The sequence below is a fragment of the Gastrolobium bilobum genome, unplaced genomic scaffold, assembly GCF_033153095.1.
Source record: "Gastrolobium bilobum isolate Gb01-03AN ecotype WA unplaced genomic scaffold, APGP_CSIRO_Gbil_v1 utg15942, whole genome shotgun sequence".
Classification (NCBI taxonomy): Eukaryota; Viridiplantae; Streptophyta; class Magnoliopsida; order Fabales; family Fabaceae; genus Gastrolobium; species Gastrolobium bilobum.
This window is the reverse complement of record NW_026896758.1, coordinates 18170-31148: the sequence shown is the minus strand read 5'-3', so window position 1 is coordinate 31148 and position 12979 is coordinate 18170. Positions and strand designations below refer to the sequence as shown.

Here is a 12979-nt window from a genome sequence, read left to right as displayed (position 1 = left end):
AAAATTATTTTTTTAAAAAAAATTTGAAAAATAAATAAATCCTTATCATCTATTCTCTCATACTCACGTTAGCATCTTGCCCTTTCTGCTCCTCTGCTGCACAGTGTGCAATTTTCTCGTCATCCAAACAGAAAATGCTTCACTAACAATTACCTCGAACAATGGCATTCCCAATTCCAAATTCTCCTTCTTCATCATCACTTTCACTATCACTGTACCTTCCTCGCTCCTCCACCACTCTCTTCCTCCACTCTCATTCTAAATTCGCATTTCGCACTATCACTTTCTCTTCTCTCCGAACAACCACCACCAACCGCTCTTCCTCCTCAAAACCCAACACCCCTTCTGCTCCCTGGCTCTCAAAATCCCCTTCTCCCAAAAGGGTACCCGAATCCACCACCGAAGACCCGTTTCGCCCTCCAACGGATAAAGGCCAAAACGCCGTTGAGAGAATCGTTCTTCGGTTGCGGAACTTGGGGTTGGCTTCAGAAGAAGATGTGGAAGTAGAAGATGAAAAAGAAGAAGAAGAAGAAGAAGTTCGGGTTGATGCTTTTCCGGTGACCGGAGAAGAGAGGCTCGGCGAGTTGCTGAGAAGAGAATGGGTTCGTCCTGATGCTATGGTGTTGGATGAGGATGAGGAGGATGAAGAGATGGTTTTGCCATGGGAGAGAGAGAAGGACGAGAAGGAGAAGGAGAAGGGTGGTGGAGGTGATGTGGGGTTGAGGAAGAGGAGTGTAAAGGCTCCAACTTTGGCTGAGTTGACCCTTGAAGATGAGTTGTTGAGGAGGTTGAGGAGAGAGGGGATGCGTGTTAGAGAGAGGATTAGTATCCCAAAAGCTGGGCTCACACAGGATGTGATGGACAATATTCATAAAAAATGGAGGAAGGAGGAGTTGGTGAGGCTCAAGTTCCATGAGGATCTTGCAGGGGACATGAAGACTGCTCATGATATTGTTGAGGTTTCTTTTGTTGCCTTTTTTTCCTTTTACTTACATTTGATAAATATATGTATGACATGAGTAATTACTTGAGTTCAGTGTGTTCCTTGCTTTGGTGGATATTTTGTGTGAGTTGCATTCGAAATGTGCATTTGTGTACTTGTTAAGTCAGTATGTCATTGGTGCTATGTGAGACTGAGAGAGAGAGAGAGAGAGAGAGAGAGACCATTTTACTTTGTGCACAATTCCATGCTTGAATGTTGAATGTTGGTATTTAATTGGTGTTAAACGAGTAAATTTTTGGTAGAATTTTAGTAGAAGAGTATGTATTACAGTAATACTGAAAATTTACTCATCTTAAACAACATATGAACTGACCTATTGTAGTGTGCAGCGTCGAACAGGAGGATTAGTTACATGGAGGTCAGGAAGTGTTATGATGGTGTATCGTGGTAGTAATTACCAAGGGCCTGCCTCTGGTAGGGAACTCAATGAAAAGGAAGGTGATGGCTTTTTCGTGCCGGATGTCTCAGAAGGAAGTTTGTTAAGAACGAAAGACAGTAATGCAACCTCATCCGTGGAGAAGACTGAGCCTGTTGTGATGAATCGAGAACAGCCTGAGAACATGACAGAGGAGGAAGCTGAGTACAACGCCCTGCTTGATGGTTTAGGTCCTCGTTTTGTTGGATGGTGGGGTACAGGAATACTTCCTGTTGATGCTGATTTACTTCCCCGTACAGTTCCGGATTATAAAACACCTTTTAGGCTTCTTCCTACTGGAATGCGTTCTCGACTAACAAATGCAGAGATGACCAATTTAAGGATAGTTGCGAAATCGCTTCCTTGTCATTTTGCCTTAGGTAAAATTCAACCACTACAATATTTTATTAAATTTATTTTCCCTTTTTCTCTTATAAATCTATTTTTCTGGACTTTGTGAAGGGAGAAATAGAAATCACCAAGGTCTGGCATGTGCTATTCTTAAGATTTGGGAGAAAAGTTTAGTTGCAAAGATTGCTGTCAAACCTGGTATCCAGAACACAAACAATAAAATAATGGCTGAGGAGCTGAAGGTATGGTCATTTGTAATTTGGCAATTATTTGCTTGTGCAATCATGCTTGAATCAAGTGTAATGCATCACATTCTGGACAAGTTCTGAGTGTTAAATTAAAAATACACTATAGGCTGCATTGCTGATGATAAAATCAATAAGTAGGTTGATAAAATCAAGAGGGAGGTTGAGTGACTGAGATTATTGTAATTAATAGAGCAGTTACTAATTTGTCCAAGGCACCTTAATCATGATCTCATCAAGACAGTTCTGGTGTATTCTAAAACCTGTATCAATTTTTTTGTTTATAATGTAATTGTCCTTTGAAGCTGTTTGCTATGCTTATATTGAGTAATACCTGAGAGTAACCAACCAAAATTATAATTTGTTTATGCATTTATATTTAAAGAAACCAGTAGGTTTTTCTCTTCCGTTAATTTTACCAGTTAGCAAATAATTATAGCTTGGAATAATAAAAAGGGAACTATATACTCAAAGAACTAACATTCTTTCTCCATTTGTGCCCAAAACATAATTCACTGAGTTTTTTTTTTTTAATGTTATCATGAAACCAAAAAGTATGATATTGAAGATAGTGATACTCATTCTATGGGCTGAATCTACGTAATGTGCATCAAGCTAATTTTTTTCCGTAGTCATATTCTTTTGTTGCTAATACATGATAAGCTAAGAATAGAGAACAAGGTATTTGTTCTGTTAATTTGAATTTCAGAAAAGTGATTTTTTTTTTCCTGTTATGGTGCAGATGTTAACAGGAGGTACCTTGCTGCTAAGGAATAAATATTACATTGTTATATATCGTGGGAAGGACTTTGTTCCAACAAGTGTGGCAGAAGTTTTAGCTGAAAGACAGGAATTGACAAAACAGGTACAGGATATTGAAGAGAAAGTGCGCTGCAGAGCTGTTGATGCTAATTCGTTGGGGCAAGGTGAACCAGCAGCACAGGCAGGATCTTTAGCAGAGTTCTATGAGGCTCAGGCTCGTTGGGGAAGGGACATATCTTCTGAAGAACGTGAGGAGATGATGGAAGAAGCTGCCAAAACCAAGACTGTTAGGCTTGTCAAACAAGTTGAACATAAACTATCTCTCGTAAGTATCTACATTTTTTATGAAAACATGCTTGAGATAGTACTTGGTTTATATCAACAGAAAGGAAGACTTGGTTTATAGTGAATTAATGGACATAAGCATTGTTACAAGAGTAGTCCCCAGATTGGAATTCTTTATTGATGAAAAAATAAGTCCTGTCAGCTTATTTGTTTTCAGTTTTCCTTAATTTTTACTGGTTTATGCTTGTCCTCTTGCAGTTTTATAATGTTCAGTTTAAATTTTTAACTTAATATGAATGAGATATAACTTATTTCAACAATTTATGGTTATAGGAATGCAGCATAATTAGCTGGATCCTGGATAGAAGAATACACACACACACACATGCATATATATATATATATATATATATATATATATATAGTGTTTGTTTTTATGGTCTTGTTAACAACACTTAACTTTCTTTGTTTATATTTACCACTCTGATGCATGAATAGGCCCAGGCCAAAAAGCTTAGAGCAGAAAAGCTGTTAGCGAAAATAGAAGCATCCATGGTTCCAGCTGGTCCTGATTATGACCAGGAAACAATCACAGATGAAGAATGTGTTGTGTTCCGCAGGATTGGTTTAAGAATGAAGCCATACTTACCACTTGGTGAGTAATTTTCAACTGTACAAAGTTACTCTATTCTAACAATGCAATACTGACATCTGTTAATGATAATCTCCAGGTATTCGTGGTGTTTTTGATGGTGTAATTGAGAATATGCATTTGCATTGGAAATACCGAGAACTTGTAAAATTGATAACGAAACAAAAGACTCTTGCTTTTGTTGAAGACACTGCAAGGTTACTGGAATATGAGAGTGGTGGAATACTAGTGGCAATAGAGAGGGTTTCCAAAGGATTTGCTCTTATTTACTATCGTGGAAAGAATTATAAACGGCCCATTACCCTGAGGCCTAGAAACCTCCTAACGAAGGCCAAGGCATTGAAGCGTTCTGTAGCCTTCCAACGCCATGAGGTTCCTGTCTTCTATATAACGCTTACTAATTTATTCATCTCTTTTATATTTGTGATGTTACATTTGATCTTGTATGAACTGTGCAGGCTCTGAGTCAGCATATTACTGAATTGGAAAAAACTATAGATCAAATGAAAAGAGAACTTGTAAGTATTGACTTATCATAATTTATTTAGTTATATTTTGATGTAGAGGAGAGGTCACTCCTAAAAGTCAGGCAGTTAAATGACTTGATTGGTTCCAGTCTGTGTAAATTGTTACTTCATTACGATCAATTGAAAAGGACTGTGACAACCCCCACCCAAAATATCTTGGTTTTACATATTTTATTATCTGCGTTTTAGAATCTTCAACCAATATCGGGAATTGAAACCCTTCTGTCATGAGTGCTTAGACCGAGTTTATGTTGCTATTTTTCTTGAGCTTGTGGAATTGTTTTAAAAATGGACATCTTAGTTTTCTGAGTTAACAAAGCCCATATCATAGATGTATGGGAATAGTTTTGCAAATAATTTTTCAAAAATTGACATGTTTCAGCCAGGTTAATTTTATCTTTTTTATTTTTTTTAAATTAAAAAGAAGTTCAACCCTATATAGCTACATCTTTGCTTAAAACGTCAATGGAAGCACCCTTTGCATGTGATATACCTAGTCTCTGATTTTGAAAGTTTTCTTTATCCTTGAGACATGTTCGTAGATACCAAATTATCTATTTGTACGTTGATATTATGTGTCATGCTTTTTGGCTTTCAGAGTAGGTCACCTGTTTTCTGTTACGGAGTCTGCTTTATTTTTTCAGCTTCAACATATGGGATTGGTCATTTTATGAAATAATCAATTTGCTCCAAATTTCGTTTGGAATTATATCTGAATATCTTATATCCGTAGTCTTGACCTCTGCTTTGTCCCAATGTTAGCATTATATCTTTCTAGAATGTCACTTAGCTCATGTAAATGTGAAGATAATATCTACATTTGACCTATTAACAGGTCAGCTGTATGGTTTCTCTAAGGTCTCTATATCAACTAGTCTAATTTAGTCTTTTAAAATCATCCAGGGTATGTCTCAAGATTTAGAGGTTGAAGATGGATGGAGCATAGAGGAAGAGGATCATAACCAAATAGACCACATCTCAGAATTCACCCAAGTAAAATACCTCTCATCACTCCTTATTCTCTTGTCTGTTTTATTTTGGGAAGGCTATGAAATAGTTCTAGTCAATTTAATACTATTTCTAAATAGTAGAACTGGCATTTAGAATTTCCTCATACTTGTAGTTCATTTTCTCATAGAAAACGTAGGTGGTAAGTTTTGGGATCTATTATAGAAATGACTAATATGGAGTATGAGACTATTTATAACATGAATTTACTTATCAGCTGATAGAGGGTAAGGAGGAGAGAGATTGATAGGAAAAAAAACGAAAACAAAAATAGTTTTTCATTTCAATGACAATTAATTTGTCCACTTGTTATTTTGCAGGGTGAGGATGAAGATTCTGATGGTTTTGATGATGAGGAAGATGATGAGGACTCTGAGTGGGAAGATGATGAGGACTCTGAATTTTCAAAATTCAAAAATGATGGGCATCATTGAAGGCAGGTTGACATATTTTCCATTGAAGTTTCTGGATGACATCTGCCATTGCCTGCAGCTAGATAGGTATCAATTTTGCCATTTGATGACGTAGGTCGTAAGTTTGCAACAACGGTCTTCATATACTGCATTTTGATGCCATACTTTAGTTCTGTGATTCTTGCACTGTTAGTACTGAAAGTCGTTGATATAACAGGCTGGTTGTAGTACTTACTGTTTGTTCAACAGGTTTCCAGGATCAGTTTGGTCCTGTATGGACAACTTAATAAATTTTCGTAATCAGATGGGGCATTCTTCTCCCCCTTAATTGCATTGAATGTAGCAATTCTCCCTACATGTAGGATAATCAAGAGGCGCGAGCTTACGGTAACTTGTCTGCTTTTTCCTCTCTCTGCACATTCTTAGAGCTGAAAATATGGAGTTTGATTTATTCAAAGTTCTACAAAGATGTGCCTACATATCATTCGTGGTCCTGCTGCAGCAAAAACCCCTCATCAATTGTTTGCTTGTCTCTGGTTTTTCATTTGAATGGCACTTGATCTTTGACTGCTCTTTGAAATAGTATCTCTTAGGCTGCTAGCCTACATTTGAGCAGCATGCACAAACACTGATGTATTCTGGAGTCTGCTTCTCATTGTAGTTGACCTGATTATTGTAAATCCTCCATCACATTGTAATAGGCTATACTAATGTACGGTTATCCAATATGGTAAAGGATAATTCCTTTCTTGTATTTACAATCTTAATATTATGCCTTCCCGAGATTTTGTTTTGTTATCTTACGAATTTTTTTTTATTATCATATCATATCGGATTGGCAAAAATTGTTAAAAAAATTTGATTCGCACTCGAGCCGGATGGTGAAAAATTATCATGTCCGGTTCAATGCCATAACTATAAATGTACCATGTTGATGTAATTTGATAAGAGGCACACTTTTGGTTATAACCAACAAACTCGATAAGATGTCTATATTTGCACACCTTGTTCACCAATTTTTTTTTTTTTTGTTAACAATGATTTTAACATAGAAACTGTTTGATGTGGGTGAATTTAATGATATAATATTGAATTTGAAAGAAGGCACGAATAAGGTTTACAAATAGCATAATTCATTCCAAAATCGATAATATGTAAATGAAACCAAGGAACCAACTTGTGGGAAAGCTTCGATTTCTATTTTGTATTTTTAAATACTAGCAGCCAAACACCTGTAAATTGTTATTCAAGCATTGAACATTAAAGTGGAGATTTGATTGATTCTCCTGACTTCATATACCATACCAGTTCCTCCAATAAAACATGTAAATTTAAGTATTTTAAGGTGCTTAATATTTGTTTTGCACCAAACTCATATAACAAGGTGCTTAATATTTATTTTTTCTGCTGCTATGCTCGTCAAGCCAAGATATAATATCACCAAGCACGTGAAATATAGTCTCATCAGGTTCACCCTCAAGTAATGTGTGGAAAGCATCCTTATAGATGCAGAGTTTCTTGTCCTTGACTTTAGCTTTCTCATACAAAGCCTTGCTAGCTGATGGATCTGTTATTATATCAGCCTCTCCATGCATGATCAATAATGGCAGAGAAACCTAGCAAATAAAATTCTTTAGCTTGTTTCATTCAGAGAGAAAGGCTATTAAAATAGGACATGCAATTGCTTATCATTGCAGTTTCCAAAAAGGTTAAAAAATCTATTCATAGTCCCTGCAAGAATGTTTAAGGAAGAAGGGCAATTAAATAGTATTAAAAGATAGTTAATAGAAAAGGTTTACTTCCTCCAGTCGCTGTTCTAGCTCCTGTGTGGCTTTAAGCAACTCCAATGCAGTTCCCAATCTTGGTTTATCCTTATAGAGTAACACATTATAGGGTGCCTGGAGAAAATCACTCAGAAAAATCATTAACACAAGAAGACATTCATGGATTATTTCATACATTTAACATGAATCTAATTAACTCAAGCATGTGCTAATATGTTTATCTCAATATATTAGCATCAACACTCACCAGTTTTCTCTTTTTCAAATCTCTATATATATTATCTTTCACCTCTTCCTTTTGTGGAACTAACTTAGTTTTGGGGAGAACCTTAGCGACCCCAATTAGTATCTGCTTCACCAACCAATGTGGAATCATATCATCTGCAAACTACTCAAGAGAACTGGTTAGTTTACTTACATATAGATAGATCAAGCAATCAAATAATTTTAGTTGTAGCTCAAATTCAAGGAGATACCTTGCACAAAGGTGCAATAAGAGCAGCACCATCCCATGCAGTAGGTTGTTTGAAGTGAATTTTCAAAGCAATTGCTCCTCCCATTGACTCACCTAACAAGAAGCTTGGTAAGTGTTGATACTCCTTTTGTTCTGTCATCCAAAACCACTACAATTAATGGCAAATAATTGCAAAACAATGAAATTGAGAAGCCAAAAAACAGATTTGTTCAAGCAGAAATTTTCATGCATGCAAACATTTGAAGAAAACCAAAACAAGGAAAAATATATCTTACCCTTAATTTTTGAGAAATGCTCGATGACATCATTTACAAGATTTTCAAAGCTAGGAATATAACCATGAAGACCATCTGAAAGGCCAAATCCAGGGTAATCCATTGAAAATATTCCATATCCTGATGATGCTAACTTCCTTGCAACTCCTAAAAGAAAATACAACATAAAAAGACACCCAATAATCTATCTTTTTTTGCATACATGAAATTAAATGAATTCTTATTTATTATAGAAATATTCATGCCTTCAAAGTAAAATGTGCAAGTGTCTGCATAACCATGACAGTAACAAACAATTGCTTTCAAAGGAGATCTTTCAGGTAGCCAACTTTTGGAGAATACTTTTAATCCTCTGGAGTTCACTTCATAAACCTGTACACAAATATTTGAAAATATTCACTAAATTATAAGTACTTTGACACCATAGGCTGGAGAATTGATAAAGAATGTTAATTAACTAGCAAATATTTGGACTGGTATTTTAAATTTATGTAAAATTTTAAAAGTATAAATTATAAAGAAGGCTTCTATAATTAACTCAGTAAGAAAATAGAAGATATACATACAAAGAGAAAAAAATGAATAAAATATAAAGAAGGTATGTATAATTAATTCAGAATAATTTTAATTTTAATTTATAACTAAAAAGAGTAAAGTTATGTGTTAACAACATTTGTCATTTTTAAGGGAGAGTAGACTAAGAGATTAAAGCTTTGGTTGAATATTTGTAAAAAATGTTTTTGATTTTTAGAAAAAAAAAAATTGTTTGATAAGGCTTGTTTTGTTAATTTTTTTTTTTTTAAATTATAACTATTTCTTTGTTGTCAGAATAAAATTTAGAAAACATGTCTAAATTTTTTATGCTTTGTGTTTCGACTTTTAACTTTTAAAATAAAATAAAAAAATTAGAAAACACCTATTTATACAACTATTATACAAAACAGTTTTAAGAACAAAAAAAATTAGAACACAATCAAAAGAGACCCTAAGTTACTCTCAAAGGAATGTATTTTAGTTTAACATATAAGAGTGGATAAATAATTATATCTGATGAAATTAGTGCTTATGAGACTCATTACATATTTTGTTCGAAAAATTACACATAACTCCTTTAATAATAATATTATTTTTGATACCCTAACTTTATTACTTACAAGAGAAAATGTAGGAATTGGGCTTAAAATAATAGAAGCAAGTGTAATATTTCAAATAAAGAATGATGATGGGTGTAAAAATAGTACAAAAGTTAAGGGATGGTGATTCAATTTTTCAAGCAAAAAGAGTAATAGTTATTATTGAGCACTGGATTCAAAAGAAGTCAATGTAATTAATGAGTTAATTGACTTAAAAACAAAGCTAAATCTCATGTCTCCAAAAGTTTACCACAAAAACCATTTTGAAAAAATCATTAGGATTGATTCAATAGTAAAGAATTTGAGTAATTTATATGAAATCATAAATTCGAACATCAGTGATATCATTATATTAAAAAATTGTTTCAAAAGGAACACAAATGATTAAATCTAAATTATTCTTCACCTGTTATCAAAAAAAATAAAATTATTCTTCACCCATTAAGTACATGGGAAGGATTCGTTTATAATTTATTTTACAAATTACACTAAGTATGACCCATCATACACTCTTTATTGAAGTATGACCGGTCATACTTAATGTAATTTATAAGAATTTGTAAATAAAAAATTTATAAATATATCGTTTCCTTTAAATTTATTCGTTAACTAATTTCTGGATGTCTAAAAGCAAACGGTGATAGAAATGTCAGATATTAACGACCAAACAATTTATACACGAAATTTTAGAGTCATTTACCTCTTTCATCTTCACCCCATCTGCTGGTAACTGCAAATTGTAAAAATAAAAATAAGCAACATTCCTCTATGTTTTGACATTTTATTATAGAAAAATAATTATGAGATAATTATTTCACGTAACAGAGACAAACTAATGAGATCTACTTTTTTTTTTCTTTTTAAATAATGGACTCCACTATCTTATCTATGTTGCATGAGATAATTATCTCATAAGATAAATAGATCCCTTTATTATATGAAATAAAAATAGGGATATATTTTTCTCAGACATCCCCTCCTGCACTGACATAAAATATTCTACTGTTTTTTTTTTTTTTTTATATAATCAGTAGGTCCCACGGTTTGTCGTATCCGCATGAGAAACTTATAACCCACAAAAATATGAGCACCAAATCGTCACTGCGACGAAATATGATTTAGAGGACATATATGTGGACTTTTTTTTTGTAAAAAAAAAAAAAAAAAAAGTCCACATATATGTCCTCTAAATCATATTTGTGGACTTTACTTAGTATACAATATAGATATTTGGTGGGTCATACTCTCGCACCTCAACTAATAAGTTTAAGGGTTTTATAATTCTCATGTTGAAGGAGAATTGAAATCTCATGTTGTAGAGATAAAATGCATGTGGGACCCCTGTGTTGAAAAAAATTATATGTAAGACCCATGTCAGCACAGAAATCGAAGGGTGTGTAGAAAAATTGTAATTCTTTATGTAGAAGCAATTGATTTCTTTATAATCGAACTAAACCAATATGAACCGGAAAAAAAATAAAAAAAAAAACACCAATTTTGTTTAATTTTATATTTTTAAATTTCGTAAAAATAATCAATTGATTTGTCTTGTCTTTCTATTTCGTAAAATTAGATGATAGAGAGAGAGGGAAAGAATTGAGTGAGAGGGGATTAGAGCCAAGGAAGAGTTACTCTTTACCATTTAGTTTTACATGGATGATCAATATTAGTATTAATTAAAATCAATCTTGATCATCCATAAACGGTTATATTCTATGGTCGAGATTAGTTTTCATTTTTCTAATTTCATAGCTCAAGATATATCATATGTGTATGTGTTTTCTAATTTCATAGCTCAAGATATATGTGTGTGTGATATTATACTTACAACCTCTTACAATCGTTTTTAATATCTTTTGATCAAAATCAAATCAACGATTAAAAAATAACATCAAATAAGAGCCGTTGATTATATTTTGATCCAATACCAATAAAAAGGATTATATATATATATATATATATATATATATATATATTAATTATATCTATTTTTATATATTGTTAGATTTCAACCCACTAGTTTTTTATGAAAATGCTAAATAATGCTTTTATTAAAATTTCACACAAATTTACGATTCATTACATTATTAAAAAAAATAAAAACACGTATAAAGATAGTTTTTTTCTTGACTATAACAGGAAATCGGATTAATCTTTATCAATATATGGATATATAATTTTTAAATATATTCATATGTTGATGGAGATTAATCCAATTTAAATATTGTTGGACTTGACGATTCTTCTAAATTTTTTTTTTTATTCCCAAAGTTCAAATTCGAAACTTATTACCATATATCCTTCATTCTTTCTCTCTTTCTCCTTTTTTATTTATTTATTTGGAGTTCAAGTGTGTATTTTTTTTAAAAAAAACACACACACACATCACCTGAAACAAGCAGTGATCAATGGCAAGCTGAACATCCTTAAAAGCCTCGCGAGCATGACGCCTAGCAGGTGCCTCATCCATGTTGGACATAAAAATGTTGTGCAAATCATCACTCATCATCATATCTTGTAGTTCTTCTTTTATGCTTCCATCCATTCCTCCTTTCTTGCTCTCTCTACGCAAAATGCTAGTTATATATAATGTGAAAGAGATAACACAAATGGGACTCAAAATGTGAAGAAAAAAGAGCAAAAGAGAGATAGAGAGCATGAGTAATATGTTCAAGTTTGTGGGACTGATCGAAGGATGGAGAAGTCAGAGGCAGATGGGAAATTGGAGTCAGATAGAGAGGTTCCTAAAGAAGAGGGGGTGACAAGTTAACACTAAGTAGTACCATTTATCATATGAGTTTGGTTCCAAAATTTAATTCAAACAGATGGGTAGTTATTATTTTCTCACCTTATTCATTTATGATTGCATCTACTTTTCCCTTCCTCTTATGGTACACATGTCTAGAATAGTACACTGTAAATATGAAATCTAACCAATATTTATTAATTCCTATCTTACGTTACTTTCAGTGCTTGCTAAAAATAATATTTTTTATATTTGCAAAATTGTAGATAAACTCAAATATTACTTGTAACTCATGAAAATGAGAATTTGGAAAGGGAGAGGATATAATTTTTCTTGTAATAGGTGGATATAATCTTAATGGGTGAAGCATTAGGTAAAATACATTAATTAAGATTTAAGATTTAATATTTAAATTTTAATTATTAGAGTAAAACGAGATGAATATTGGGGTGGCTCTCCAAATACTATCTTAGGCCTTGAATTCGAAATTTCTGAAAAAAGAAAATAATTTTTTTACCTCTTAAATGGTTGTTGGTTCCATCAGTAATTAAAAGTTAAATTCATTGATGTCCTATATACGAAATTAAGATTTTTTTTTTATCAAACCATAATGCTTGGGCCGATAAGGGTAAGTAAAAAGAGTTGCATTGTAATTAATAATTATAGATTTTAGTATAGTGGTAAGTGTACTTAATCCAATAATTTAATTTCCTTTTTTTTTTTCAGAATAATATATAATATATTTATTTTTTTTAAATTTTTAATTTTAAATTAATTATATATTTTCATATTTTTAAATATTTTTCTTTTGATTTATATTTTAAAAATTTTACATATATCTTTTATAATTTTAAAATATTTGTTTTCGTACAAATCTCTTTTAAAAGTGAAAGCAGCGTAGCTCG

General features: G+C 32.6%; 2 protein-coding genes across 3 annotated transcripts; one reads left to right on the top strand and one right to left on the bottom strand.

The window, feature by feature from the left end:
• The first annotated feature begins 78 nt into the window (after nucleotides 1-78).
• Nucleotides 79-6459, top strand: LOC133301884 (CRM-domain containing factor CFM3, chloroplastic/mitochondrial). Of its 2 annotated transcripts, XR_009750261.1 has the most exons (10): nucleotides 79-959; nucleotides 1333-1798; nucleotides 1881-2011; nucleotides 2757-3101; nucleotides 3560-3716; nucleotides 3793-4085; nucleotides 4172-4231; nucleotides 5144-5233; nucleotides 5569-5748; nucleotides 5911-6459. XR_009750261.1 is itself a non-coding variant. In XM_061501591.1 (9 exons), exons 1-9 carry the CDS (start codon nucleotides 162-164, stop codon nucleotides 5680-5682), a joined length of 2454 nt encoding a protein of 817 aa, XP_061357575.1. In that variant the 5' UTR covers nucleotides 79-161; the 3' UTR covers nucleotides 5683-6459. The 2 variants fall into 2 exon arrangements, 1 of the variants encoding a protein (XP_061357575.1); XM_061501591.1 differs by having other exon boundaries at nucleotides 5569-6459.
• A 590-nt stretch (nucleotides 6460-7049) lies between these two features.
• On the bottom strand, nucleotides 7050-11834 carry LOC133301895 (caffeoylshikimate esterase-like). The gene is made up of 8 exons (XM_061501609.1): nucleotides 11718-11834; nucleotides 10029-10058; nucleotides 8441-8567; nucleotides 8196-8342; nucleotides 7922-8052; nucleotides 7693-7833; nucleotides 7461-7559; nucleotides 7050-7277 (listed from the first exon to the last, which is right to left on the bottom strand). Exons 1-8 carry the CDS (start codon nucleotides 11832-11834, stop codon nucleotides 7050-7052), a joined length of 1020 nt encoding a protein of 339 aa, XP_061357593.1.
• Between the last annotated feature and the right edge of the window lie 1145 nt (nucleotides 11835-12979).

Bases quoted from the DNA above. Each gene is read 5' to 3' on its own strand.
- LOC133301884 (XM_061501591.1), top strand. From the start codon at position 162: ATGGCATTCCCAATTCCAAATTCTCCTTCTTCATCATCACTTTCACTA. The intron at 4,086-4,171 runs GTTCCTGTCTTC...TGAACTGTGCAG, and splicing joins TAGCCTTCCAACGCCATGAG to GCTCTGAGTCAGCATATTAC. The intron at 4,232-5,143 runs GTAAGTATTGAC...AAAATCATCCAG, and splicing joins ATCAAATGAAAAGAGAACTT to GGTATGTCTCAAGATTTAGA.
- LOC133301895 (XM_061501609.1), bottom strand. From the start codon at position 11,834: ATGAGTGATGATTTGCACAACATTTTTATGTCCAACATGGATGAGGCA. The intron at 8,343-8,440 runs GCATGAATATTT...ATTTTCTTTTAG, and splicing joins TTGCACATTTTACTTTGAAG to GAGTTGCAAGGAAGTTAGCA. The intron at 7,834-7,921 runs GTATCTCCTTGA...TCTCTTGAGTAG, and splicing joins TTATTGCACCTTTGTGCAAG to TTTGCAGATGATATGATTCC.